Source organism: Mesoplodon densirostris, chromosome 10 (assembly GCF_025265405.1).
Source record: "Mesoplodon densirostris isolate mMesDen1 chromosome 10, mMesDen1 primary haplotype, whole genome shotgun sequence".
Lineage (NCBI taxonomy): Eukaryota > Metazoa > Chordata > Mammalia > Artiodactyla > Ziphiidae > Mesoplodon > Mesoplodon densirostris.
The window spans coordinates 102,960,407-102,988,118 of NC_082670.1; the positions used below are offsets into that span (position 1 = coordinate 102,960,407).

General features: G+C 46.8%; 3 protein-coding genes across 10 annotated transcripts in view; 1 reads left to right on the forward strand and 2 right to left on the reverse strand.

The window, feature by feature from the left end:
• TTLL3 (tubulin tyrosine ligase like 3) overlaps nt 1-2,547 on the forward strand; it is a 30,805-nt gene extending 28,258 nt beyond the window's left edge. For 3 of the 7 annotated variants that reach the window (XM_060111521.1, XM_060111520.1, XM_060111527.1), the window contains 2 exons: nt 132-490; nt 681-2,547. In XM_060111521.1, the coding sequence (XP_059967504.1) occupies nt 132-490; nt 681-1,025 (704 nt within the window). In that variant the 3' untranslated portion in view covers nt 1,026-2,547. Of the gene's footprint in view, nt 1-131 lie in introns of all 7 variants that reach the window. The other 4 variants (XM_060111523.1, XM_060111522.1, XM_060111525.1 and 1 more) reach the window with 4 other exon arrangements.
• A 288-nt stretch (nt 2,548-2,835) lies between these two features.
• Nucleotides 2,836-9,591, reverse strand: RPUSD3 (RNA pseudouridine synthase D3). 2 transcript variants are annotated; one of them, XM_060111548.1, is made up of 9 exons: nt 9,467-9,591; nt 9,017-9,156; nt 8,105-8,149; nt 7,873-7,972; nt 6,940-7,047; nt 6,774-6,858; nt 6,429-6,552; nt 4,204-4,343; nt 2,836-3,439 (listed from the first exon to the last, which is right to left on the reverse strand). In XM_060111548.1, exons 1-9 carry the CDS (start codon nt 9,589-9,591, stop codon nt 3,248-3,250), a joined length of 1,059 nt encoding a protein of 352 aa, XP_059967531.1. In that variant the 3' UTR covers nt 2,836-3,247. The 2 variants fall into 2 exon arrangements, with proteins under 2 accessions (XP_059967531.1, XP_059967532.1); XM_060111549.1 differs by lacking the exon at nt 4,204-4,343 and having other exon boundaries at nt 3,346-3,439; nt 9,467-9,577.
• A 5,956-nt stretch (nt 9,592-15,547) lies between these two features.
• CIDEC (cell death inducing DFFA like effector c) lies at nt 15,548-26,464 on the reverse strand. Its single transcript, XM_060110284.1, has 6 exons — nt 26,390-26,464; nt 23,087-23,164; nt 21,796-21,949; nt 18,754-18,912; nt 18,482-18,669; nt 15,548-15,710 (listed from the first exon to the last, which is right to left on the reverse strand). Exons 2-6 carry the CDS (start codon nt 23,137-23,139, stop codon nt 15,548-15,550), a joined length of 717 nt encoding a protein of 238 aa, XP_059966267.1. The 5' UTR covers nt 23,140-23,164; nt 26,390-26,464.
• Between the last annotated feature and the right edge of the window lie 1,248 nt (nt 26,465-27,712).

Consider the following 27,712-nt stretch of genomic DNA (forward strand, 5'->3'; position numbering starts at 1 on the left):
ATTATCCCCATTTTCCAGCTGAGGTATCAGGAAGTTTAAGGAAGTTGCCCGAGGTTGCACAGCTCAGAAGGGGCAGAGCTGGGATGCAGACCCAGGCCTGTTGGACTCCAAACCCTGTGTTCTTCCCACAGCCTCTGCAGAAGGAACCGGGTGGGCTCCATCTGCCCTCACACACCCCAGCCGTCAGCTCCCCCTGCCTCCCCGCCCTCCATGCACACCTGGAGGGGCAGCTGGTCAGCCTGGGGCTCCCCAGGCCCTCACAGCCCATCACCACTTCCCCACCCTCCACAGGACGGCCCAGCTGCCTTCTCCCCGTGTGCTCCGACCCCAGGGCCGGGGCCTCAGACTGAAGCACAGCAGGCTGGTGGGCTCTGAGGCCCTGTCGACCACAGGCAAGGCCTTGATGACTCTACCTACTGCCAAGGTTTTGATTTCCCTCCCACCTAACCCTGAGCTCAAGCTGGCACCCAACGCCCTGAAACCAAGAAAGGTGGGCCTTGAACGGTGACCCATACCCTAGTGGGCAATGCTGAGAACTGGGCTTAGGGCTGGAAGGGCACAGGTAGAGGGTAGCCCCCAGGCTGGCCTGAGCCCCAAGGGAAGGGCTTGTATCCCTCAGAACCCCCTTCCTGAACAGATTCCTGATCATCTCTCCCCTTCTCTCCTCCTTTCACACTGAGGCTCTTGCTCCCCAGCGCTTTCATGGTGCCCCACTTGGAAGTAACTTGTGGTCTCAACCCTTTGAAGTCGGAAATCTTCCTAGCACCCATAGGAAGATCAAGGCCAAAGGCAACTTCAAGGCCAGACTCTGTGACAAACCCAAGGCTGAGACATGCCTCATGACGACACTGAGCCTTCCGAGACCCCTGCCCCTTATCAGTGCACACCAGGGTCTGGGGGGCATGAGGGACGTGTGGCTACAGAAGTCCTTGCTTCGATCATCACTGCCCTTATCCTGGACGCAGCACCAAGTAAAAAAGCAAATGAAGTATTTGAGGCTTGGCTCCTTTTCTCTTAGAGGGTGAAGAGAGAGTAGGGTGCGGCTCTGTACCCCAAGGTCCAGAACAAGAGCTAGAGGCCATCAGCAACTCCTCCCCAAAGCAAGGCCCAGAATTCCCACCCAGTGACAGACATGAGGCATCCTGTCCAGGGACTCCCCTGGCATCTCTGATCTCGGGGTGGGAGGGTAAGTCTCATGCTACAGACGAGGAAACTGAGTCTGAACGAGGAGACATGGCTTGCCCAAGATCATGTGGCAGTGAGCAGAAGGCTGGGACACATTACTACGACTGCTGAGCCCTGCGGGTCTCCCCGGTCCCCAAGCCCAGAGGAGGAGCTGGGCTGGCAGCAGAATGACATCTAATGGGCACAAGATTTACAGCAGGAGACACAGCAGAAGAGTGGACCCAGCCCTTCTCCAGATGAAGTGGGTCTCTCCCTTCCTCTGCAAGGGGCCAAGGTCACCTAAAAAGGAAATATCCAATAAGCCACACCCATCTGAAAAAGTTTGGTATTTCTTCATTGTAATGGGTTGAACATTGGTATGTCTTCCTGGAACCTGTGAATATGACTTTATTTGGAAAAAAGGGTCTTTGTAGGTGTAAGTACGTTGAAGGTTTTTAGATGAGATCATCCTGGATTATCCAGATGGGACCTAAATCCAATGACAAGTGTCCTTACAAGAGACGAGAAGACAAACGAGGAGAAGGCCATGTGGAGACAGAGGCAGAGACTGGTGTGATGCAGCCACAGGCCAGGAAGAGGCAAGAGGCAAGGAAGGATTCTCACCTAGAACCTTCAGGGAGAGCACAGCCCTGCTGACACCTTGATTTTGGACTTATGGCCTCCAGAACTGGGAGAGAATCCATTTCTGTTGCTTTAGGCCACTCGAGTTGTGGTAATTTGTTGCAGCAGCAGCCCTAGGAGACTAACACACTAGTCAAATGAAGATACATAAATTCTGTATATTTATGAATCCATTCTTGCACAGCTGAACCAGGAGATGCGTACAAGCAGGCTCACAGCAGCACTGTGGTAACAGCTGACGACCTAAGTGTCCATTAACAGTCAGATGGATAGACTGCAAGCTCTGACATTCCAACTCTGCGCCGCACAACAGATGCATTTCACGGGGTAGAGCAAGAACAAGTCACAAAAGGATATATGCAGCACAATTCCATTCCAACAGAAACTTCAGAAACGGCAAAATGAAATATATTGTTTAGGGATGCATGTATATGTGGTAAAACTCTAAAAAACAAAGAATTCTCCCAAGTCTGGGCAGTGGTTTCCAACCTTGACTGAACAACAGTACCCATTCCAGAGCTTTTAAAAAAGATCTGATGCCAGGGTCTCCATCCCAGACTGGTGAAACCAGCATCTTTGGGGTGCAGTCATGGGAGGCATGGGTGTTTTTTTTAAGCTTTCTGAGTGGGCAGGGTAGGGGGTTCTCATGTCGGGCCAGGGTTGAGAGCTGCTGTTGTCTAGGATAGGAGAAGGGAGGGATGCTTCTCTTTTGTGCCGAGTGGTGGTTATGTGGGTGTCACCTTAGAGTTATTCTTTAAATCAGAGATGTTTTATGCACTCTGTATGTTTCATATATTTCACGGTTTTTTAAAGTGAAAGATCTAACATCTTCACTTGAATGAGTAGTCAAATACATAGAGACAGATGACAGGACCGTGGCAACTGCAGCTGGGAGGGGTGGGGGAGGGGAGTTGGTGTTTAATGGGGAGAGTTTCAGTTTGGGAAGATGAGAAAGTTCTGGAGATGGATGGTGGTGATGGCTGCACGACAGTGTGGATGTCCTTAATGCCACTGAACTGTACACTTAAAAATGGTTAAGATGGTAAATTTTATTAGGTGTATTTTACCACAATTTTAAAAAAAAACTAACATTTTCTCTCAGCTAAAATTGGGCCAGAAACAACCAAATATGAAGACCACATACTGAACTCAGCCGAAACCACGGTCCATGATAAACATTTTCTTTCTCAGCAAATCCTGCAAACAATACTATGAGGGTAGGTACTTTTATTATCTCAGGTCCAGAGAGGTGAAGTCATTTGCGCAACACCACACAGCAAGTGGCGTTAGGATGTGATCTTAAGTTTTTCCAACTACAGAGGATCTTCCACTGTGGCCTTCTGCGTGTTGAGCACTGACCTCACTCTCCTCGGGCCTGACTGCAGCCCATCCGCCCTCCAACCCCCACTGCTTTCCAGCGGGAACAGAAGGCCCAGAAGGACTATTGGTAGTGGAGCCCCAGGCAATGCAGGGTCCTGGAGAAATAAGAGGGCAAAGGAGCCAGAAGCTTGATGGGTGGGTCCCTGGGCCTGGCACCTGGGAGGTAGAGACAATGCAGGTGGAGGTGCAGGGGCAGCTGGGCAGCCTGGGAGGGGTTCAGGTGGAGGCGGCTGAGGAGGGCTTCATCCAGGACCTGGGGTGGGAGAGACATGTCAGCATTCAGCCAGGTGAGCTCTAAGCAAAATGGGAGCGAGGCAAGTACTTCCTCCTCCCTCTGCGTCCGTGTTCTGCATGCCTCTCTACACGTACACACGTACACACTCAAACACACACACTACGGCAGAGACCAGCTAGGGGGTCACCGAATCAGTTTACTGGGCATTCAGCGAAACTACATTCCCCAGCCCCTCCTGCAGGTTGGTGAGGCCGTGTGATTGAGCCCCACTGAACGCCACAGGAGTGTGAGCACGTATCCTGCTTCCAGATCTGGCCCGAGAAAACCTCCCCCATGAACCTGCCCTGTCTCCTCCTCCGCTGGCTGGATAGCGACAGCCTGGGTCCCTGAGTGACCCATGCTTGGAGCAAGCCCATCTCTACCCTACCACCATTAATTGGACTTAACACGGAAGGAAGTTATTGTGTTAAGGCTCTGGTACTTGAGGTTATTCTGTTAGAGCAGACAGAGTTACCCAAATAGACACAACCTCTTTTACCCCTTATACCAAAAAGAATGGCAGACTTAGAAGGGCCTTTAGAAATCGGCCAGTTCGACTTCCTTATTGAACAGATGGGCAGAAAGAGACCCAAGAGAGGGGGTTTCACTTGCTCAGGGCCACAGAGCAAGACAGGGCTACAGGAAGCTATGGAAGCCCAAGCTGCATTGCTAATGTCTGGAGATGCTCTCCACCCCCACCCCCAGCCCACCCCAAAAGGCAGCCGGCAGGTGGGCTTGGGTACCTGTCTTTGGGGCCTGGTGCTCTCAGCAGGCAGCAGAAAGCGCTGGCCCAGAACAGTGGCCACACGGGCAGAGTACATGTGGTCCCCGAGCAGAGGGCAGAGCTGTAGTGCCATGTGCGCCTGTAGCTGGCTGGGAAACGCTAGAAGACAAGAGAGACAGGACAGATGGCAGGCAGCGGCTCTTTCTGTCCACCCGGTATTGCCCCTCCCCTTTCCTCTGGGGAGATGCCACCCCCATTCTCAGGTGGTGTGGTTTCAGAGAGGTGAACGCTACCACCCCTGCCAGTGGAGAGGGGCGCATGACCAGGTCGGGACAGTCAGGGCTGTCAATCCACCGGCCCTGTGGGATTCGTCCATGAAGAGGGGCAACCCTGAATTTACTGTGAAGCTACTGGGAATGAAGAACGCTCTTTCCCGCTGGGGTGTGAGCCTGGGGCTGCTGGAGCACCTGCCATCTCTGCCCCCATGGGGAGAGCCTGCGGGAGGAAGAAGCCAGCGGGCAGGAGGCGAAAAGAAAGTGAGAAACAGCTTCCTGATGATGTCCTCCGAGCCTCCGGATGCAGCCAGGCCTGAACTTTGAGTTCCTGAGCCAATAACTTCCCCTTTTAGATGACACCAACTTGAACTGGTTTTGGGAAAACTTAAATGGTACAAAATTGTTCACATAAGTAAACTTATTAATCCTCCTGACAACCCTATAAGGTGGGTTCTATCATCATTCCCACCTTATAGACAGGAAAACCGAAGCTCAAAAAGAAGTGACTGGCCCACCGTAAGCTGGGATTCAAACCCAGGAGCTGTCCTCTGCTTTCACATCTGGCAATATGCTGGATAATCTAAAAATCCACTTCTTATAAACCACTTAGAAACACTGGAAAACTTTAATGATCATCCTTCTAAATACACAGCTGGGCACAGAGGAAAGTAAGGTCCCCCAGACGAAGATACAAAAGGAAAACAAATCCAGAGCACAGGGAAGCCAACATTTCACCTATTCTAGGGTACTGCCAATCTTGGGATGCAGGGGACTTGGGTTTAAGTAGCTACAAGGGGCCAGGGGTGAGGTCTTGGTGCCCAAATGAAATCAGAGAGGCTACATCTTCATTGACAGGATGGACCAGGAGAAAAAGCCAGCCACCAAGGAAGGGAGACGAGAACCTTAGGTCTGGATGAGGGGAAGAAAAAAGAATTCACAACCATAAGCTGCTCTCACACAGGTTTGGGGCTCTAATACCACTTGCATGAACTGTGAACTTCCAACTGAGACATTAATATTTAGGTCCTGAAGCAGTGACATGGGGCACTCAGCAGAAGCAAAGGCAGAACCTCTCCTGAAGTCACCACCTCCAATGAGGCAATAAAGGATTTCCACTGATAAAGGCCCAGCTTAACCTGAATTCACAATCCTGAATCACAGAACAAGAAGGAAACAATCCACCAAGGGGAGAGAGTCTGCAGGAAACAACAGGATTAGACCCTCAGAATCTCAGACAATGGAATTATAGAAACACAACATAAATATGTTTTAAATGACTAAAGACAAAAAAGAACAAGTAAAATGAGAAAAAAACAGATACCCTATTTTTTGGAAGGCCATTTGTATTTGTAAAAGAACCAACTTAAAAAAAAAAAAAAAGAACCATCTAGAACTTGTAGAAGTGAAAAATACAATCAATGGGTAGGTTCAACTGGCAGGTTCGATCCAGTGGAAGAGAAAATTACTCAACTGGAAGGTAGATCTAAAGATTACCCAGAAAGCAGCAGAGAGAAAGACATGAAAAACGTGAAAGAAAAGTTGAGAGCAGTAGAATGAGAAAGACGTCTATCAGGCCTTCAAAAGGAAGGACGCAAGAGGCGCATTTGAGAAGGGAACTTTCCAGGATAGGTGAGATAGATTAATCTTCAGACTCAGGAAACAGTGAATCCCAAGCAAGATAAATAAAACCAAACCCACACACCTGGATTCACCATAGTGAAACTACAGAACATCAAAGGTAAAGAGAAGACGTTGAGATCAATAACTAAGAAAAAACAGGTGTGCTGCAGAGGGGTGACCATCAGACTGATAGGAGAAGCACTGCCCCTCCAGGTGGAGCTGGTCACATACATCCTTACAGTCCATCAAATGCTCCCCAGGCTGCCACTAAAACTACCACCACCCTCCCACCTCCTGCCTCCTCCAGCCAAATACCATTTGTCAAGTCTGGCTGGGGCTCCAGACCCACCTGTCAGTGGCTGCAGCTGGACCAGGGCACAGCCAGAGCCCGTGGCCACCACACGGAAGTAGCTGAGGGTCCTCTTGACACCTTCCAAGATGTCCTTTCGGGATGGGGACTTCACTGGAACGACCTGTGGTGGCAGCCCCCAAGAATGAACAAGCTTCACACACACCTGGGAACTACCCGCAGACCCTCCTCGCTCCCAACAGACTCAGGACAGGGCCACAGTATAGGCAGTCGTCACTCGCCTGTATTAGGGGTCTGGAGGGCCAGTCACCCCACGTCTATATCCTGTAGGGGTAATATGTCTGGAAGGACCCCCCCCTCTTCCCCACCTAGACCCTGACTCACAAGATTGACCCCATCAATGTGTTCCAGTTTCAGAGCTGCTTGGATCTTCCCCTCAGAAGTAGCTGGGATCCCATCAGTGACAGCACTGAGAAAGAGGCAAGAGGAAGTCACGTAGTGGCTTGCTGGGACCTCCCCACTGCTCTGGGAGCTTCCCAGCCCCTCTCACCAGTAGGTGACTGTGGGTCTCCTGGCTCTCTGTGAGTAAGTGAAGAACTTCTGGAGGCGGCTTGCTGTCTGGGGACAACTGGAGAGGAGTACAAGCCCAGAGGTTTCCCTGGAGGAAGGAGACAAATCACAAAAGTTAAAATCCCCTGGGCTCACCCACACAAAAAGGAGACCCCGGACTTTCCTGGCGTTCCAGTGGTTAAGACTCTGCGCTTCCAGTGCTGGGGGTGCGGGTTCAATACCTGGTATGAAGATCCTGTATGCCGCTTGGCACAGCCAAAAAAAAAAAAAAAAGACCTCTAGAAAGGAACACCTGACCTGCTTAAGACCAAACAGTTACATCCTCTTGAGAAACAAGTAAGTCTTCCCCATGTTTGATAATAAGAGGACATTGCTTAAATGTGTTCCTCATTTTGCTCTGGCTCCCAGGGAGCTCAGAGCCAAACATCATAACAATTACCACCAACTGTTGAGTGTCTACCATGTGCTAGGCACTATACTAGGAATTTTATATATATTAGCTATTAAATAATTAAATTCCCCACAAGCAAGCCCATGAGTTTGTGGAACTGCAGAAACATTTCATCTCAAGCACCGTCTCTAATAGATGGCAATTAGAGGAAAGAATATCACAGATCAATTGACAATACCTGCCATGAATATGGAATTAAGAGAAGTGAGTGCACACTGAGCATAGATATTATTAGCTCTATTTTATGATTAAAGAAACTGAGGCTCGGTGGTAGCTAAGATCACAGTTTATGCGTAAGGATTTGAACCCAGATCTATCCACTTCCTCCTCCTTTTCCTTGTATCCTACCTCTGTGATCCCAAACCAGCCCATGGAACATGTCTCAGTTTATTCCTAAGTAGTTATGCCCCCACCCCAGATGGATGTCTGTCCTTCTACCTTCCTCTCACCCCCACCACTTACTTCCCAGATGCTCGGACAACCTGGAGCTCCCGCTCCCCGAGCCCCAGGGACTGGCTCAGCTCCGGGAGCACTGAGAGCAACGTCAGCTCTCCCGGTTTTCCTGGGGAAAAAAAAGGAAGAGTACAAGTTGCTCCCAGAGGCAACTTTATCCCACCTTTCCTTTCTCTTCACTATTTCTTCCCCTCAGAGACGTCAAAACCCCTTTCATTGCATCTCTTTCCCCTACCCATACCTGTCACTGGCAGGCCCTGTGGCTTGTTCAATGTCACCAGAGGTCCTGAAACGTAAAATACATAAACATCATCAACAGCAAATGCAGTTTACAAAGCACTTTCTCAATTCATATTATCGTGTGGTCCCAATACAACTCATTCATGAGTTATCATCCTGAAGTTTCTGAACCTTGCATATGCTAAGCTGGCTACCTGCCACGTCAGGGCCTTTGCACTTGCTGTTTCCTCTCTCTCAGATTTTCACGTGGCTGCTTTCTTCATATCATCGTGGCTCAAATGTCACCATCACAAAGAGGCCCGAGTCTCCAATCTAATGTCTGCTCCCTGCAGTTCCTCATCATCGCTGTTTTATTCATAGCACTAATCTCTAGTAAGTACCTTTTTCATTTATTTTCTGGTTAATTAATTTCTCCCGCTGAAATGTTGGCTCCCTGAAGGCAGAAACCATATTTATTTTGTTCAGCACTATATAGCCATGTCTAGAACAGTGCCTGGAACATAGCCTATGCTCAATAAATAGCTGAGAAAATTTAAAAATCACCGGAGACTGAGGCTCAGAGAAATTATTCTCCTAAAGCCACACAGCAAGCTGATTACAGAGCCTAGATATGGCTCCGAAGCCTGTGTTTTGCCCCTCAATAAACACTTTATTACAGCAATTTCCTTTACAGAGAGCCTACTAGTGCAAAGCTCTCTAGTTATTTACATTTTCCCACCCCACAGCCCTATCCCCATGATGCTGAGGCACAGAGAGATTATGTGTCTGGTCCCAGCTCCTATGGCTAGTGGGAGGCAGAACCAGGATTTGATCCCACAGGCTTTAGTAGGGAACCCAGCCAGATGCTCAGAAGGCTCAGGTGAAGACTCCTCCCCTTCTGGGTCTCCCTGCAGCTGTCCCTCCCACCCCTCACCTTTCTGATCCACCACAGCTGCCCTCAGCACATCAACCAGCTCCTCCCTACTGAGGTTCTCTGGCCACAGCAGCCCCGAGACAGGCTGGTCATCCAGGGGCCCCGACCGTTTGCTGGAGCCTCGACGTTTCTGCTGATGCCTGGAAAAGGTTAGGTAAGCAACAGGAGAATCATTGCCGCCCATTCTTATCTCCACACACCTCTTCCTAAATCCTGCGGCTTCCTACTAATGCTTCAGAAAGCCTGGGTTGAGTTTCCCGAAATGTTAGGTTCGACTGGCCCCACTGTACAGAACAGAGAACTGAGGCTCAGAGAGATCTACTGACCAGTTTAGGGTCACACAGCAGAGCTGGATTAGAAGCCATATCTGCCTAACTCCAGATCCCGCACACACCCTCCCCCGGCCGCAACCTCCCTCCTACACAAAGGAGGGCGGGGGTTGCTAATCACCGGGCCTCGGTGCCAAAGCTTGAGGCTGTGCGCGCTGCGCGGACCCCCGGACCCCGCCGCCAGCCACCCCAGACCTGGCCCAAAACACGACAGCAGCCCATCTCCGGAGTGAGGACAGTGCGCATGTGTCCGGAAGGGCTCCCCGGGGATGCCCCACAGCGCGCTGATTGGTCAGATTGACTGTCAATCGGAATAGCGAGGCTCAGAGCTGTGAGAAGGCGGAGCTTTGCCTTTGCCAAGGAACGAGGTGAAGAAATTCTCGTCTGTGCTTTTGGGGAAAGCGAGACACGGAGCAGAGGAGGAATTTACTGGGGGTCAGAGGACCTGTCTTAGGACAAAGCCAGGTTTTCTGATCATCACTGCAATTCTTAGGAGTCTTCTGACTTCAAAAAAGAACCCGCCATTGTGCACAATTTTGTACGGCAAATTGGAAAAGAAAAAAAAAAAAATCTACACTCGTTGGTACAGTGAACTTGCTTTGAAGAACACAGCCTGGTGCAAAATCCAAAAGGAAAAAAAGGCCAGAGGCAGAAAGACGTTCACTGCACCATTATTTATAAAAGCAAGACCAAAACAAATCTCAAAACCAGAAACAAATTGTCCTTTGATTAGATCTATAAGGGAAATAAATCTTACTCATCACCCATTCATCATTTTTTGAATGCTAACTCTACGCAAGGCCTTGGCATCTGTGAACTGCAAACAGATTAACAAGACTCGGGCTCAACCACAAGAAGTTCACCTTTAAGATCACAGCATCACAACCCACCTTGCGAAAAGCTGTGGAGATGCTGAGAGAGAGAAGAGTGAGGAGCCCAGGAGCCCGCTGAAATCTGAGAAAGCTCCCCAGCAGGGGTTGTGATTGACAGACTGTGGAGAACTGGGAAATTCACCAGGAGGGAAAGGTGTGGGTGGGAGGAGAGGGAGCGGGCAACAGGAAAAAGAAGACGGTAAGTGCAAAAAAAGCAAAAAGCAAAATGGGCTCTATCCTGTAATTACAACTATGGAAAAGTTACATGCAACCTCTGTATTATTTTGTTCACTAAGAGCACTATAACTTTCAATTCATTGTTTGCCTTAGTGAAAGACTGCAGATAAACCAACATCTGTCAACAGAGGAATGGCTAAATTAATTGTAGCACATACATATGCAGCCATTAATTGAAGAATGTTGGGGGGTCTACATATGATAATGTAAATCAATCTCCAGAATATATTAAATCAAAAAACAACAAAGTGAAGAACAGTGTGACTAGAATATGCATATATGTGCATGAGTGTGATTTACATATATTTATTGTATATTTCTGCATTTCTGAAAGGACATACACAAATGAGTTGTTGGTTGCTTCCAGAAAAGGAATCTGAAGTGAGAAAGTGAATAATTATTTTTACCCTTTAGAACTGCTTAAATTTTTAACCTCATTGATATATCTCTTCTTCAGACACACATGGAGCCCTAGTTAAAAAATATAAGCCAGACCGAAAAAAAAAGGGACTTCCCTGGTGGTCCAGTGGTTAAGACTCCTGCTTCCATTGTAGGGGGTGTGGGTTTGATCCCTGGTTGGGGAACTAAGATCCTGCATGCTGCATGGCATGGCCAAAAAAAAAAACTAAGCCAGATATAAAAGACTATGATTCATAAAAAATTTTTTTAATAATGAAAATAAGTAGAAATAAAATTTTTAAAAGACTGTGATTTTAGTTACATGACATTTTAGAAGTCAGTGGTTGACAAGGGCTGGAGTGGTTGAGGGAATGAGAATCGACTAGAAAGGGGAAGAAGGGAAATTTTGGGTGTACTGGAACTAGTGGTTACATATCTATAAATTTGCCAAACTTTATAGAACTATATACCTTAAAAGGGTAGATTTTATTGTATGTAAATTATACCTCAGTAAACTTAATTGTTTTTTTGTTTTTTTTTTTTGTGTGGTATGCGGGCCTCTCACTGTTGTGGCCTCCCCCGTTGCGGAGCGCAGGCTCCGGACGCGCAGGCTCAGCGGCCATGGCTCACGGGCCCAGCCGCTCCGCGGCATATGGGATCCTCCCAGACCGGGGCACGAACCCGTATCCCCTGCATCGGCAGGCGGACTCTCAACCACTTGCGCCACCAGGGAGGCCCAACTTAATTGTTTTTAATTCAAAGATTTAAATAGTCAATTTAAAAAGATATATATATATTTATTTATTTGGTCATGCTGGGTCTTGGTTGCAGCACGCAGGATCTTTTAGTTGCAGCATGTGGGATCTAGTTCCCTGACCAGGGATCTAATCCGGGCCCCCTGCATTGGGAGCGTGGAGTCTTAACCTCTGGACCAACCAGGGAAGTCCCAAAAGTCAATTTTTAAATGTGCACAAATTCAGACAGGACTGGCAAGAAATTTAGCAAGAATGCAAGTAATTTTATCTTGTTTTGGGCTTGGACATTACTGTGCTGTGTCCTAAGGCCCCGCGGTATTTTGGAACCCCTCTTCTGAAAGGTGTGTTCATAATTTGCAGCTTGAGCAAAGATGGAAAGGCGGAGGCCGAGGGGCAGGACAACCTACCTTACCGACAGCAGACTTCTCCTCCACTGGCCACACTTGGCCCCAGGAAGGCCATTCCCCCACTTGGACTGGCCCCTGGCCCTGCCAAGGCTTGAGCTCCCTTGCTCTTTGGAATTTTCCCTCCACACGCCCCAGCCTCAGCAAAGCCTGCCCTCTCCTGTTCACTGCCCACAGCTGCTGCGACTCCATTAATCTCCAAGCTTCCAGAAGAAAAGGAAGAAACCTAATTATCCCTAGGCTGGGAGGGCTTAGTGCCAAGAGACAGTGATCAGCCACTCAAGACTCACGTGTGAAACTCAGAATATCAGGGGGAAGGCAAGTTGGGACAAATTCCAAGTTTCAGCCACCCCAGCCCAACTCAGTTTATGACTAACTTCACAAGAAGAGCAGGTAGGCCACAGCCTCAGCAAGAGTTGAATGGGAATAGCTTCTGTGCTGATGTAAACGTAATGCCTTCATACCAGAAGGCCTACCCCATGGACCCAGGACAGCACTGAGCCAGGCCTCCAACCATAGCTGCAAGAGCAGGAAAGCCCAGAATGGAAATGTTCTTTGCTAGCTCTGGCAGCTCCTTCCACACATGGCTGCAGGGTATGGGTCAGCTGCCAGAAATAACCCTCCAGACTTTAACTTTGGTAACATAGGCCTTTGTCTTAGTATTTAATAAACCCAAGTAGCCTTTATAGTTAGTCAGAAATGACACATATTTGAATCTGAGAGGCACAGACCAAAGCACAGTCTCCTACAAACCTAGCCTTTCATGCTTGTCTTGTTTGAGTTGCTTGATATTGAAAAATGCCAGCTCACACTGATAAGCTAATACTCTGTGGCTACCTAACGGCTCATTTCGAAATCCTAAGATTAAGAGTTCTGAACACGAAAGGAGAGCTGTCTAGCAAGCTAGGGAAGGCTTCGGAGGAGAGTTGCATTACAGCTTGACTAGTACTTTCCCACCTACACACTTAAAAGGTTGTACTAAAATGTGACATTGAGAAACTGGAAGAGTGCCTTAATCCCATAATCCCTATTAAAGCCCTTCTTTTTTTTTTTTTAATTGAGGTATAGTTGATTTACAGTGTTGTGTTAGTTTCTGGTGTACAGCAAAGTGATTCAGTTATACATATATATATATTATTTTTCAGATTCTTTTCCATTGTAGGTTATTACAAAATATTGAATATAGTTCCCTGCGCTATACCGTAGGACCTTGTTTACCTTTTTTTTTTTTTTTTGGCGGGGGGTACTCGGGCCTCTCACTGCTGTGGCCTCTCCCGTTGCGGAGCACAGGCTCCGGACGCACAGGCCCAACGGCCATGGCTCACGGGCCCAGCCGCTCTGCCACATGTGGGATCCTCCCGGACCGGGGCATGAACCCGTGTCCCCTGCATCGGCAGGCGGGCTCTCAACCACTGCGCCACCAGGGAAGCCCCCCCTATTTTATATATATTCGTGTGTATCTGTTAATCCCAAGCTCCTAATTTGTCCCCCTCTCCCACTTCCCCTTCGGTAACCATAAGTTTGTTTTCTATGTCTGTGGGTCTGTTTCTGTTTTCTAAATAAGTTCATTTATGTCATGTTTTTAGATTCCACATAGAAGTGATATCATATGATATTTGTCTTTCTCTGTCTGACTTGCTTCACTTTTTGTGATCATCTCTAGGTCCATCCATGTTGCTGCAAATGGCATTATTTCATTCTTTTTTATGGCTGAGTACTAGTCCATTGTATATATGTACCACATCTTCTTCACCCATTGATCTGTTGATGGACACTTAAATTGCTTCCATATCTTGGCTATTGTAAGTAGTGCTGCTATGAGCATTGGGGGGCACGTCTCTTTTTGAATTAGAGTTTTTGTCTTTTCCAGATATATGGCCAGAAGTGGGATTGCTGGATCATATAGCAGCTTTATTTTTAGTTTTTTAGGAACCCCCATACTGTTCTCCATAGTGGCTGCACAATTTCCATTCCCACCAACAGTGTAGGAGGGTTCCTTTTTCTCCACACCCTCTCTAGCATTTATTATTTGTAGACTTTTTGATGATGGCCATTCTGACTAGTGTGACGTGATACCTCATTATAGTTTTGATTTGCACTGCTCTAATAATTAGCAATGTTGAGCATCTTTTCATGTGCCTACTGGCCATCTATATGTCTTCTTTGGAGAGATGTCTATTTAGGTCTTCTGCCCATTTTTTGATAGGGTTTGCTTTTTTTGATATTGAGCTATATAAGCTGTTTTTATGTTTTGGAAATTAAGCCCTTGTCAGTTGCATCTTTTGCAAATATTTTCTCCCACTCTGGAGGTTGTATTTTCATTTTGTTTATGGTTTCGTTTGCTCTGCAAAAGCTTTTGAGTTTATTTAGGTTGCATTTGTTTATTTTTGCTTTTATTTACATTATTCTAGGAGACAGATCCAAAATAAATATTGTTGCGATTTATGTCAAAGAATGTTCTGCCTCTGTTCTCCTCTAGGAGTTTTATAGTATCCAGTCTTACATTTAGGTCTTTAATTCATTTTGAGTTTCCTTTTGTATATGGTAGTAGAGAATGTTCTAATTTCATTCTTTTACATGGAGTTGTCTAGTTTTCCCAGCATCGCTTATTGAAGAGACTGTCTTTTCTCCATTGTATATTCTTACCCCCTTTGTTGAAGATTAATTGACTGTAGGTATGGGTTTATTTCTGGGCTCTCTATTTCCTTCTATTGATCCATATGTCTTTTTCTGTGCCAATACCATGCTGTTTTGATTACTGTAGCTTTGTAGTATTGTCCGAAGTCTGGGAGGGTTATGCCTCCAGCTTTGTTCTTTTTCCTCAGGATTGCTTTGGCAACTCTGGGTCTTTTGTGTTCCCAAAGTCCTTCTGGTAGGCAAACTTATTTTGGAAATTGTCATTTACCATATTGATTACATGATCTGCTCAAGCCTCAGATTAAGCAGACATTAGTTTCAGAATTAACCGTAATTTTTTTGTTGTTTGTTTTTTTGGTAGAAAAAGTGCTGTTTCCTATAACCCCACATTATGGAGAATGGTTTGACAACAGAGTTCTCTCTTCCCGTAGACCTTACCAACCTTCCAGATAGAATCCCACCCTCACCTCGCAAAGAACAGAAGTAAAGAAGATGTATCAGCATAAATAATTTATTGCAAACTCTCTAGTATCATACGCGAGTGGGTTGACAATTCACTCAGAAGCATTTGGGACAGGAGGCCAGGAGGTAGGCAGTGTAATGAAAGTGTAGCACGTGAAGACAGGTTGCTGAGGGGCAGCCTTCCTGCCATAGCCTGCTGGTGACCAGTCTTGGCCCACTAAGCTACCTGGGGCAGGAAGGAGCCCACCCAGGCCAAGAGCCCTCAGTTCTCCTTTGGCCAGCCCAGCCCAGGTTTCCGGCCCTTCCCCCTGCTTCATCATTCATGTTCCTGTGGGGCTGAGGGAGGTGTTGGGAAGGTAAGAAGCTCTCTAGCTGCCAGGATTGTGGGTGCTACCAGCTGAGCATGGGGTCCCCGGTCTACTCCTTGGCTGGGCTTTCATTGCAGTATCTTCAGACAGGTCGGGATGAGGGATGGGGCTTTGCTCTTGGGGGGCTGCCCTCCCTCTGTGGCATCCAGGAGCTGCTGCAGGTAACAGGAGGTGCCGAGCAGCACGTGGCCTGTGGCCTGCATGCTGAAGAGGGCCCAGCGGAGAGCTTCTCTGGGTGGGATGAGAAGGCACTAGGGTCAAAACACAGAGAAAGCCCCTTCCTCCTCCCCCTAAATGCCTGCTCCCCCACGCTGCATTCATAACTTCATAAACTGTAGAGTGATGTGCAAACAGAACAGATGCTGCCCTCCCTCAGCAAATGGGACAGGGTCTACAGTGTTACCTGCAATCGTACCTTAACTGAAACGTCCACAACCTCCCTCTTCTCGTGCAAAATTCAAGCTCATTTAACAAGGCCTTTTATTTTTCTAATGCTACTTTGGGCCAGCCAGACTGACCTCTGTCACGTGACTCTGCCGTTCACAACCTCTGTTCTAGACAGAAGTGTTTCCAAGTCATTTGTAGTCTAGCTAATTTCCAGAGTGCTGGACGTGAAGATCTCCATGTCTGGTGTTGCAGTGTACTGAGGACAGAACTCCAGTCAGACAGGCCTGAGTGCTAACTCAGTTTCATTAGCTGTGGCAACCTTGGCAAACTCCTATAGCTCTGAGCTTCGGCACCCTCATCTGTAAAGTGAGATCATACCATTTTGATCCCACACAGGGTTAGGAGGATGAAATAACATAAATCACTTAACACAGGACCTGATATGTAGAAGAGAAGGGGAAACGTAGGGTCAAGACCAGCTGGTTGAATGCTTGACTACTTTAACCAACTTCTTATCCAGATCTGTTTGAAAGAGACAGGTGAGGGTGACTAGGGGTGTCTAGTCCTAGGAGGGATCAGGGAGAAGAAAACAAAAGGAACATAAATTCTTTCTGGCTGATATTAAAACTTGTCTTCTATTAACCTTCATTCAGTAAATGAACTTATGTTATGGCTGAGGTGGAGGGGGGCAGGAAGACAATTAGAATCATAAACATCTGTACATGAAAATACTTAAAAATTTAAAGGTGAAACCTGAGAAGTATACCCATTTCTCAAATTAGAGAACTGAGGCTTCAAACCAGCTGTCTGGACATAAATAGGAATGAAATTCTGACACATGCTACAATATGGATGAACTTTGAAAACATTATGCTAAGTGAAATAAGCCAGACACAAAAGGGCAAGTATTGTATGATTATACTTACATGAGTTGCCTAGAATAGGAAAATTAATGGAGACAGGAAGTAGAACAGAGGTTAGCAGGGCTGGGGGAAGGGGGTGTGGAGAGTTAGTGTTTAATGGGTACAGAGTTACAGTTTGGGATGATGAAAAAGTTCTGGAAATAGATGCACAAGTAACTGTTGCACAACACTGTGAATGTACTTAATGTCACTGAATTTTATACTTAAAAAAAAGTGGTTAAAATGGTAAATTTTATGGTATATGTATTTTACCACCATTAAAGAAAAAACACTTGCTGACGCCACTAAGTCATTCTACTGATTCCAGCTTGCTGTTGTTTTTTGTTTTTCTTTTGGGACCAATATGCCTACTGTGTTTAGGTCTGAGGGGCCCACTTCCCCTAGATGGACTGAGTTTAAAGGCTGAAACTTCTTGCTCTAGATTTTGCAATCTGCAAACTGCTGGCAGCAAGCCCAGATCAAGAGGGGTATATAATATGGTATAAGAGGAAAATGGAACTTCTTGCCATAGAACGAGGCTCAACCTGCCGCTGAGGGTTATCTGTGGCAGGCAGAACCATGCGGCCTCAGGTCCCTCATCTGCGGACTGGGAATGCAGAGAATAAACTCGGAAAGGCAAGAAGGTCTGGTGTGCTCTAGCTGCATACGTTCTGGCAGAACTCTGGAAGGTGTAGGATTTCTCAGAAGCCCCTGAGAATGAGGATCATATGTATCTTCATTCATTGTACAATTATTTGAATTATTGCTATGTACCAGCATTCACCAAGGTATTGGAGGCAACAGCAATTCTTGCCCTCATGGAGCTTGTTCTGACATCTTATTTATCTCTGTGTCTCTAGCTCATAGCATAGGGCCAGGACACAGAGTGCTCAGTAAACACTAAATGAAGCAACTGGGGAGGAGTAGCATCTGTCAGAAGTAACTGGCAAGAGGCCAGCTTTGTGGTTTTCGACTATTTGGATGCCTCTGCCTCAGTGGCTACATCCGCCTAATGAGGTAAGAATTCTCTAGAGCACCACTGGAATAGCTGAATTTGGAAATCACTACCATAACAGTACTTGCCTTATGATTAAACATATTCCCATGCTTCCTGTGATACTTGATTAGACTTTCAAAAGTAAAGTAAAGTTTCTTTTAAAGTTCATTAGATGATACAAATGACTTTTGTCCATAGACATACAAATTAATTCCGTTCTATGGAAGGACAGTTATTTCATCCCTCCCACCCCCATGGAAAAATCCAATTTTGTATTTATAAATAGCTCGGCATTCTTGTTGGATCTATATATGGGTGGGATTTTGAACTGATTGTAACTTCTTGCTGGTCCCCTCACTAGTTGAGTTCAATAAAATTTTTGACATATTTTTGCTCTTCTAATCAAAAGATTAGAAGACTACTTAGGAAAACTTACTACTTTAGGTGAAAAATAATTAGTTGTTATAGTGGAAGGTAATTAGAAAAGCTAAATGTATCCAGGTTCCACCAGAAGTATATGTATCCCTTTGGCATACACTACTATAAAATAAAACATGAATTCAGCCATAAAGTCCTAGACAAATGCTAATTGTCATGCTTTGTCAGCATCAACACCAGGCTCAGGCTCCGAGAAGTCTGAGGTGCATGGGAGAAGATAGCGCCATCTCCCATTGCTGTGTACCCAGCCTGTCCCCAGCTAACCCCAATTCACTCACTTCATGACACGCCTGGCCCCGTAGCAGCACAGATCATAGGAAAGGGAGTATGTGCCATAGAGAGTCGCCTTCACGTTCAGGCGGCCAATGAAGTCCTGTGGGTTCACCTTGTACAGGTCGAAGGTTACTCGGGCCACATCGATCTTCTTGGCAGGCTTACGGGAGAGGGAGAGCTGGTACCTAGTGCCCTGCATCAAGACAAGCATGTGGTTGGCACCCCTCAAGGATTTCTCCTAAGCTCCCAGTATTCTCCCTGACAGGTGGGATGTCACCTGCTCTGATGGGGGCTGCCATTTCTGCCCCTTATGGAGGACCATGAACACGGTGTCATCTGTCAGGGATTGGAAATACTCTTCTGTCTCTACAGTTGTGCCATCTTCCTCCAGCACCAGGAAGAAAGGCTTGTCTGCCAGCATCAGGGTATCCTGGACCTGGAGAATAAGGTAAGTGATGCTTCTGCCATCACATGTAGCCACAGAGCTGGTATGGGGAAGACCCACATCACACACCTCAGCTGGCACACCTCACACACACACGAGTGGGCCGGGATTTATGGGATGGGACTGGAACCCAGGGCTCTTGCTGTGAGATCACCATCCAAAGAACCTATATTATGGTATCCCTTGGTATCTGACTTCATGGTTAATATTCTAGAATAGTGCTGTCCAATAAAAATATAATGGGAGGGACTTCCCTGGTGGTCCAGTGGTAAAGAATCTGCCTTGCAATGCAGGGGAAGCGGGTTCGATCCCTGATCAGGGAACTAAGATCCCACATGCTGCGGGGCAACTAAGCCTGTGTGCCACAACTACTGAGCTTGTGCGCCTCAACTAGAGCCTGCGTGCTGCAGACTATAGAGCCCACACACCCTGGAGCCCGCGCGCCACAACTAGAGAAGAGAAAACCCACATGCCACAACTAGAGAGAAGCCCACGCACCACAATGAAAGATCCCTCATGCCTCAATGAAGATCCCGTGGGCCACAACTAAGACCCGACACAGCCAAAATAAATAAATAAATAAAAATAAATAATACATAAATCTTAAAAAATATATAATGGGAGTCACACATGTAATTTTTAGTTGCGATATAACTTGCATGCCATAAAATTCACTCTTTTAAAGTCCACAATCCAGTGGTTTTTAGCATATTCACAAAGTTGTGCAACTACCACCACTGTATAATTTCAAAACATTTTCAACCCCATTTTTACCCCATAGAGAAACCTAACCCCATTAGCTGTCACTCCCCATTTCCTAGCCCTTGGCAACCTCTCCTCTTCTGTCCATCTCTGTGGATCTGTCTATGCTGGACATTTCATATAAGTGGAATCATACAATGTGTGGTCTTTTTATACTGGCTTATTTCACTTAACAAGGTTTCAAGGTTCTTCTATGTTGCAGCATGATTCTTTAGTTTTTTATGGCTGAATAATATTCTACTAAATAGATATACCACATTTTTAATCCATTCTTCAATTGATGGACATGTGGGTTGTTTCTATTTTTTGAGTATTATGAATAATGCTGCTATGCACATTCATGTACAAATTTTTGTGTGACATGTCTTTTCAATTTTCCTGGATATATACCTAGGATTGGAATTGCTGAGTCATATAATAACTCTACGTTTATTCTTCTTAAGGAAATACCAAACTGTTCTCTGAAGCTGTTGCATGATTTTACATTCCCAACAGCAATTTCTCCACATCCTCACCAACACTTATTTTAGTCTGTCTTTTATTTTAGCCATTCTAGTCGTATGAAGTGTTTTTGATTTGCATTTCCCTAATGACTAAGGGTGCTGAGCATCTTTTCATGTGTTATCAGCCGTTTGTACATCTTCTTTGGAGAAACATCTACTCAGATTCTTTGCCCGTTTTCAACTGGATCATCTTTTTACTGAGTTTTAAGAGTTCTTTATATATTCTTGATACTAGACCCTTATCAGATATGTGATTTGCAAATATTTTCTCCCATTCTGTGGGTTATCTTTTCATTTTTTTTGATAGTGTCCTTTGATGCACAAAAGTTTTTAATGTTGATAAAGTCCAATATTTTTCCCTTTGGTTACTTGTGCTTTGGTGCCATATCTAAGAAACCAAGGTTATGAGCACTTATACCTATGTTTTCTTCTAAGGGTTTTATAGTTTTAGCTCTACATTTAGGTCTTTGATCTACTTTGAATTAATTTTATATGTAGTATGAGGGAGGGATCCAACTTCATTCTTTTGCATTTGGATAGCCCATTGTCTCAGGAATATTTGTTGAAAAGCCTATTCTTTCTCCATTGAATAGTCTTGGAATCCTGTTAAAAATCAATTGACCACAGATACATGGATTTATTTCTGGACTCTCAGTTCTATTCAGTTGATTTGTATGTATTATGGGCTGAATGCTATCCCCCCCAAATTCATATGTTGAAGTCCTAATCCCAGTACCTCAGAATATGGCTATATTTGGAGATAGAGTCTTTAAAGAATTAATTACATTAAAATTAGGACATTAGAGTGGGCCATAATCCACTATGACTTGTAAGAAGGAAAGGTGTCTTTATAAAAAGGAAAGATTAGGACAAGTTACTCCCAACCAAGTGTAGGGGGAGCATGGAAATGGGGAAGGGTGTCATTCTTGCCCAATGTTACTACCACCCACAAGAGCTGTGTGTCCTTGGTTTCCTCTCCGCAAGCTTACCTGATCAATAGTTTTTACCTTTTTTTTGACCGTGCCGAGGGGCATGTGGGATCTTAGTTCCCTAACCAGGGATTGAACCTGTGCCCCCTGCATTGGAGCAGGAAGTCTTAACCACTGGACCACCAGGGAAGTCCCACCTAATCAATACTTTGAAGAAAGTCTTCCACAGCTGTTAGCAAAGCTTTGCATGGAAGGCCAATGTAGGAGACAGATTGAAGGAGAATTGCCCTGCATGAAGGTAAGGGAAGGAGATAGGGAAGGGAATCTCTAAAATCTTGCTCAATACTCCAACTTCTGGGCAATTCTACAAGTTTAAGTACTACTGGAAAAGGGAACCTAAGGGTCCCTCCAGTAAGAAAAATAGACTCCAAATATACCACTGACCTATTGTTAGTATCAGATGGTAATGTACTGCCCTCCCCCTGTCAACAGACAGACAGGATTCCAGGTGGGCACTACAAGCCCACTGGAGCTGCCATTAGAAAGGAAATCTTTTCACCATCTAAGCCATGAACTCCATCCCTGCTGAACTCCTAGCTCATGATGCAGAGGCAGCTGTTGGGGCCATCTCTCAGACAAGGTCCCCATGGTGGGCTGTGCAGAGGCAGGCCCATTCCTACCTTGAGGCGGAGGTCCTCAAGGCTGTGTGTCATGATGCCCTTCCGCACACTCCGGTCAGCACTGCTTACTCTGCAGGGCCGGGCCCTGGGGGCCTCCGGGCTGGGCTCTGACAGCAGCTTCTGGGTCACCACCGAGGTGCTGACTGCCACGTACCTGGAGGCCATATGGAGCATCAGAATGAGCTGTGTGTTGCCTCCCGGCCCTCAACGCACAGCAGGGTAACTTACCCTCCCAGTCCTCTAGGCTGAGCTCGTCATATTCCTCCTCCCCTACCACCCACCAAACCTGCTCTAGATAGTCTTCCTCAAAAGCCTGCTGGGTTGGTGCATCGTTTTGTTTTTTTTAAATATTTATTTATTTATTTAGGCTGTGCCAGGTATTAGTTGCGGCTTGCGGGATCTTCATAGTGGTATGCAGGATCTTTAGTTGCAGCATGCGGACTTCTTAGTTTTGGCATGTATGTGGCATGTAGTTCCCCGACCAGGTATCGAACCCGTGCCCCCTGCATTGGGAGTGCGGAGTCTTACCCACTGGACCACCAGGGAAGTCCCTGGATCAGTGCATCTTAAACTTTAGTGGACACATCACCCCCCTGCTGATCTTGTTAAAATGCAGGTTCTGATTCAGTAGGTCTGGGTAGGTTCTGAGATTTTATGTATGTAATGAGTTCCCAAGTGATATTGACACTGCTGGGTTTCAGACCATGACAAGTAGCCAGTGATAGAAGACTACCCCACATTTGCCCACTTACCACTTTCCTCTCTTAGCCTCATTCTTCTCACCTGTAATGTGAGACGAAGTGGCAAAGCTGAGGTCAATATAAGACAGTTTTGAACTCAGATACATGATGTAGAACAAAAGGAGTGCAGTGAACCTAGATTTTGGAGTCAGGCAGACCCAAGTTCGAATCCTGACTCCACTACCCATTTGCTAGGTGACTGAGAGAGCCCACCCTGTGCCTCGGTTTCCCCATCTGTTAATTTGGCATCATAATCCCCACTTCCCAAAGTTGTGGTGAGGTGTAAATGAGATCAGTAATGAAAGCATCAAGCAGTATCTACCTCTTTCTACTCAATGTGTGATATGGGGGACTCTGGGGGGAGAGAGAGCAGCGTTAATCTCTCCCGGGGGCTTGTGGGAGGGGCAACTCTTGGGTCCCACTCCAGACCTCCTGAATCAGCACCTGCATTTGAACAAGACACGCAGGTGACTTGTGTGCCCATCGAAGTTCAAGGTCTGCCCTACAGCTCACAGTATCTCCCCTTCCCTTCCACGCTTGGCTCTCCTCACCTGGCGAGGGAGCTGGGGTAGAGGAGGCTGAGGGGCTTCATGGCGTATTCCATTCTCGTCAGCTGGACAGCGTTGGCCCTGGGAAGGAAGCAGAGACAGCTCCTTAGGTGGGGATGGGAGGGTCCCCTCTCTCTTGTCTTTTGACACAGAGCAACCCCACCTCCATCCAGCAAGCCTCTGCTCCGGTCTCCCCTAGCAACTCACACACACACAACTCCCCCAGCCCTTCCCCTATCCCACCCACGTACGCCACTGTGACCAAGCTGGAGACCCCCTTAGTGCCCAGGCTCAGCCCCCCTCAGCAGCCGCTCCTCCCTCCCCAGCACCACTCACTCCATGTTTCTCTGACCCTGGCTCTGGTCACACTGATCAGGGTTCGCAAGTCGGGACTGAAGAGGCCCTGCCTGGTTAGTTCCTGTCCCTGGGGGCAGAGTCCACTTTATGCTGGCAGGAAGCGAGTCACACCACCTTGCACTGCTGGGGACCTTCCCTCACCTGTTGTTCAGAGACCTCCCAGGCCAGGCAACCCAGTCTAAGCCTGCTCTCTCCAGTGGGTCCTTGAGCAATCCGAACCCCTCCTGAGGGTTCCTGCTGGCCAGAGACTTTCTACCATGATGGAACCATTCTATATCAGTTCTCTCCAACACTGGAGCTGCTAGCCCCACATGGCGACTGAGCACCTGAAGTGTGGCAGTACGACTGAGGAGCTGGATTTTTATTTTTATTGAATATTAACTAACGTAAATGTACACAGCCACTGTGGCTCAAGGCTGCTGGCAGCCATTCTGGGCACTAGCCGACGGCCCTGGGCTGACCTGCCAGCCCTTCTCTCCCGAGTCTGCTCGGTCCAGCTCCTGCAGGCTCCAAGCCCTCCTGCAGGCAGTTCCTCCACCTGTAATGCCTCCCTTGGCCCAGGGCTAAACATTTGCAGCCCTGAAGCCCGAGTTTCACTGTTTTCCACGTCTCAGAAAGCCTTCTTAGAGGCTCACAGAATTTCCCCTTCATCCTTGCACTTCCTTCTTCCTAGCCAAGTGGGCCTCAGTGTCTGCTTCTGCCATAGCAGCCCCGCTCCTCGGGTGCCTCGCCCTGAGATGTTCTCCCTTTCCCAGCCCCCATGCAGACAGGGCCTGCCTCAGAGCCAGGGGCCCAAGGAGTGCATGGAACGCAGCCCCCTCCCCAGTCTTTCCTTCTGACAATGCAGGGGATGCCCCAGGCCAGCCTGTCTGTGAAAGCCCTCTCCCCCACTTAGCACTACCCACATCAGCTTGCTTCAGCCTCCCTCCTCACTCCCAATCACAAAACTCCACCCAGCCCCACCTCAACGGTTCTCTAGGAGCCAGAACCAAAACAAAACAAAAAACCCAGAATAAGAAACTCCTTACCTCCCGCTTCCCAGCCTCCTTACCTTCCAATACTGCCCTGCTCAGCCCAGCCCTCCCTCCATTTTATTTCCAGCTCCCAGGGCAGCCCCTCCCATGGCCTCCAGCCCCAGCTGGAAAAGAGCACAGGCACTGAGTGTGCAGCTCTCACCCTTGGGATGTCAAGCCATCCTCGCTTCCAGAAAAAGCCAGAAAGGAGGGGTGGAGGCATGTTTTGAAAGATTTGGGGCAGAGTATGGCCCAGGACATGGTACTGGGCACACAGGGCACAGGAAACAGGCAGGTGTGCATGGTGGTCTCAGCTCTACCCATGTTCGCTGTTGGAGTGTAGACAAGTTCCCTGAACCTCCTGAGCCCCAGTTGCTCTCACCTCTTCAACAGAGATAATGACTCCTGTCTTAATGATCCTGACCGAGGTAAGGATTTGTAATAATAAAAGTAAAGGGCTTGGGCTTCCCTGGTGGCGCAGTGATTGAGAGTCCGCCTGCCGATACAGGGGACACGGGTTCGTGCCCTGGTCCGGGAAGATCCCACATGCCGTGGAGCGGTTGGGCCCGTGAGCCATGGCCGCTGAGCCTGCGCGTCCGGAGCCTGTGCTCCGCAACGGGAGAGGCCACAACAGTGAGAGGCCCATGTACAGCAAAAAAAAAAAAAAAAAAGTAAAGGGCTTTGCAACAGAGATACTTAATAGATAGAAACAAATATTGGTGTTATTGATAATATAATTATTTAATAATAGCAGATAATTTAATAATAATAATAAAGACTAGCTAAAATGTGTAGTGGTTAAGAGTGTAGTAAGATCTATGACCCAGCAGTTCTACATATACCTAATATTTGGAGTTATATATATATATCTCCAAGGGAAACGAAAATCTATGTCCACACAAAAACTCATACACGAGAAAGTTCATAGTGTTATTCATAACAGGCAAAATGTAGAAACAACCCAAATGTTCGTCAATTGATGAACAGATAAAAAACTGTGGTATATCCATAAATGGAATATTATTTGTCAATTGAAAGGATATATGCTACTACAGTACATGGACAAACGTTGAAAACATTATGCAAAGTGAAATCACAAGAGATTTATTATGCAAACATTATGCAAAGCCAGTCACAAGAGATCACATACATACTCGTATCATTCCACTTGTATGAAATGTCCAGAATAGACAAAACTATAAAGACAAAACATTAATTAGTGGTTGTTTAGAGGGGCTGGGGAGTGTAAGGGGAATGGGGACTGCTAGTGGGCATGGGGTTTCTTTCAGGGGAGCCAAAAAAAAGTTCTAATCTAGTAATCTAAACACAATCTACTTTGATGATTGTGCTAAGTCTATTTGGAGGTTGTACAACCCTGCAAATATACTAAAACCATCGGATTGTACACCTAAGTGTGTATGGTATATGGATTATATGTCCATAAAGCTGTTTTAAAAAAAAGAGTTCAACCTCACCTTTCTTTTAGAGTTGGATTTTTCACACTAATACATCAGCATCACATGGAAGGCTTGTTAAAAATTAGATTGCTGGGCTCCACCGCAGAGTTTCTGACTCAGTATGTCTGGGGTGGGGCCTAAGAAAGTGTATTTCTAAGAGTTTCCGAGGTGATGCTGACATTGTGGCTACTTAGGGACCCTATTCTGAAAACCAGCAGCTGTGTGATGTAACTCATCTAAGCTTCAGTTGGATCTAACAAATGGGGATTAAAAATAGTTCCTACCCCACTGGGTTGTCATGAAGATTAAATGAGATAATCGTGAAACGTACTTGATATAAAGTTTAGTGCACCCTTCAGGCTCAATAAATAGCTAATCATCATCATCATCCTCCTATTACTTATATCTAAATCCTTCCCTATAAAAGCTTTCAGGCAACCATCATTCACTCACTCAACAAATACTTATTAGGCACTTACCATGTGCCAGCCCTCCTAGGGTCTGAGAATACAGCAGGAAACAACACAGCCTTGTCCCACACTTGAAGGAGCTGACATTCCTGGAGGAAGGGGGAACTCAGACCATGAACAAATATGCAAATAATCAAGATAATTTCAGATAATGATGTTCTGGGAAGAAAACAACACAAGGTGATATGATAGCAAATGGCTGGAGAGCTAGATTGGCCTGTGGGCTTAAGAAAGGCCTCAGGGCTTCCCTGGTGACGCAGTGGTTAAGAATCTGCCTGCCAACGCAGGGGACACGGGTTTGAGCCCTGGTCCGGGAAGATCCCACATGCCGCGGAGCAGCTAAGCCCGCGAGCCACAACTACTGAAGCCCGTGCACCTAGAGCCCATGCTCTGCAACGAGAGAAGCCACCACAGTGAGAAGCCTGCACACCGCAACGAAGAGTAACCGCCACTCACCGCAACTAGAGAAAGCCCGCGTGCAACAACAAAGACCCAATGCAGCCAAAAATAAATAAATAAATAATAAATTAATTAAAAAAAAAAAAGAAAGGCCTCAGATGTGAGCTTTCAGCTAAATCCTGACTGATGAGAAGTCAGTCTTTTCAAGACCTGGAGTGTCTTGGTCTGTTTGGGCTGCTATACAGAATACCATAAACTGGTGGCTAATAAGCAACTTATTTCTCATAGTTCTGGAGGCTGACAAGTCCAAGATCAAGGTGCTGGTAGTTCTGGTCTCTGGTGAAGACCTTCCTGGTTCACAGAGAGCTGTCCTCTGTGTCCTCACCTGGTAGAAGGAGCAAGGGAGTCTCTTTGATAGGTACACTAATCCCACCACCCCCAAATCCCACCTCCAAATACCATCACATTGGGGATTAGGTTTCAACATACAAATGGGGGCAAGGGTGGAGGACACAAACATTCAGACTATAGTGTTCCACCCAGGACTGGAATCCAGTCTTTTGAAGTCCTGGGGGTGGGCTGGGGGCATTCAAGGCAAAGGAAACATCAGTGCAAAGGATTTGAGAAGAGAATGAGCAGGGTGAGGAGACAGGAACACAAATCACGAAACTTCAAGACAGACCAAGAGCCAGAAGAGAAGACCAATACTTCAGGGAGGAAGTTCTGGGGAAAGGGTTGGGGCCCCTCCCTTGGACGTTCATGCCTCAAATATTTATTGAACATCCAACATGTGCCTAGTGTCTCATGATAAGCCAATGGATGACTCAGAAGCAGTCTGACTCAGAAGCCCTGATGAACATCATGGAAATCACACACAGAAAAGGAAAAGATAAGCACAAGCTAAAGCCAGAGAGTGTCTGTGGGGGATGGAGG

What these genes read in the sequence shown, in the direction of transcription:
- CIDEC (XM_060110284.1), bottom strand. Translation starts at nt 23,139, where the DNA reads ATGGAATACGCCATGAAGCCCCTCAGCCTCCTCTACCCCAGCTCCCTC. An exon ending in TTGAGGACCTCCGCCTCAAG is followed by an intron (nt 18,913 to 21,795) that starts GTAGGAATGGGC and finishes CTTATTCTCCAG; the next exon opens with GTCCAGGATACCCTGATGCT. An exon ending in GGGGCCAGGCGTGTCATGAA is followed by an intron (nt 15,711 to 18,481) that starts GTGAGTGAATTG and finishes CATCCCACCCAG; the next exon opens with AGAAGCTCTCCGCTGGGCCC.
- RPUSD3 (XM_060111548.1), bottom strand. Translation starts at nt 9,591, where the DNA reads ATGCGCACTGTCCTCACTCCGGAGATGGGCTGCTGTCGTGTTTTGGGC. An exon ending in ACAGGGCCTGCCAGTGACAG is followed by an intron (nt 7,973 to 8,104) that starts GTATGGGTAGGG and finishes TTTTTTCCCCAG; the next exon opens with GAAAACCGGGAGAGCTGACG. An exon ending in CCAGCTGCAGCCACTGACAG is followed by an intron (nt 4,344 to 6,428) that starts GTGGGTCTGGAG and finishes CTTGTCTTCTAG; the next exon opens with CGTTTCCCAGCCAGCTACAG.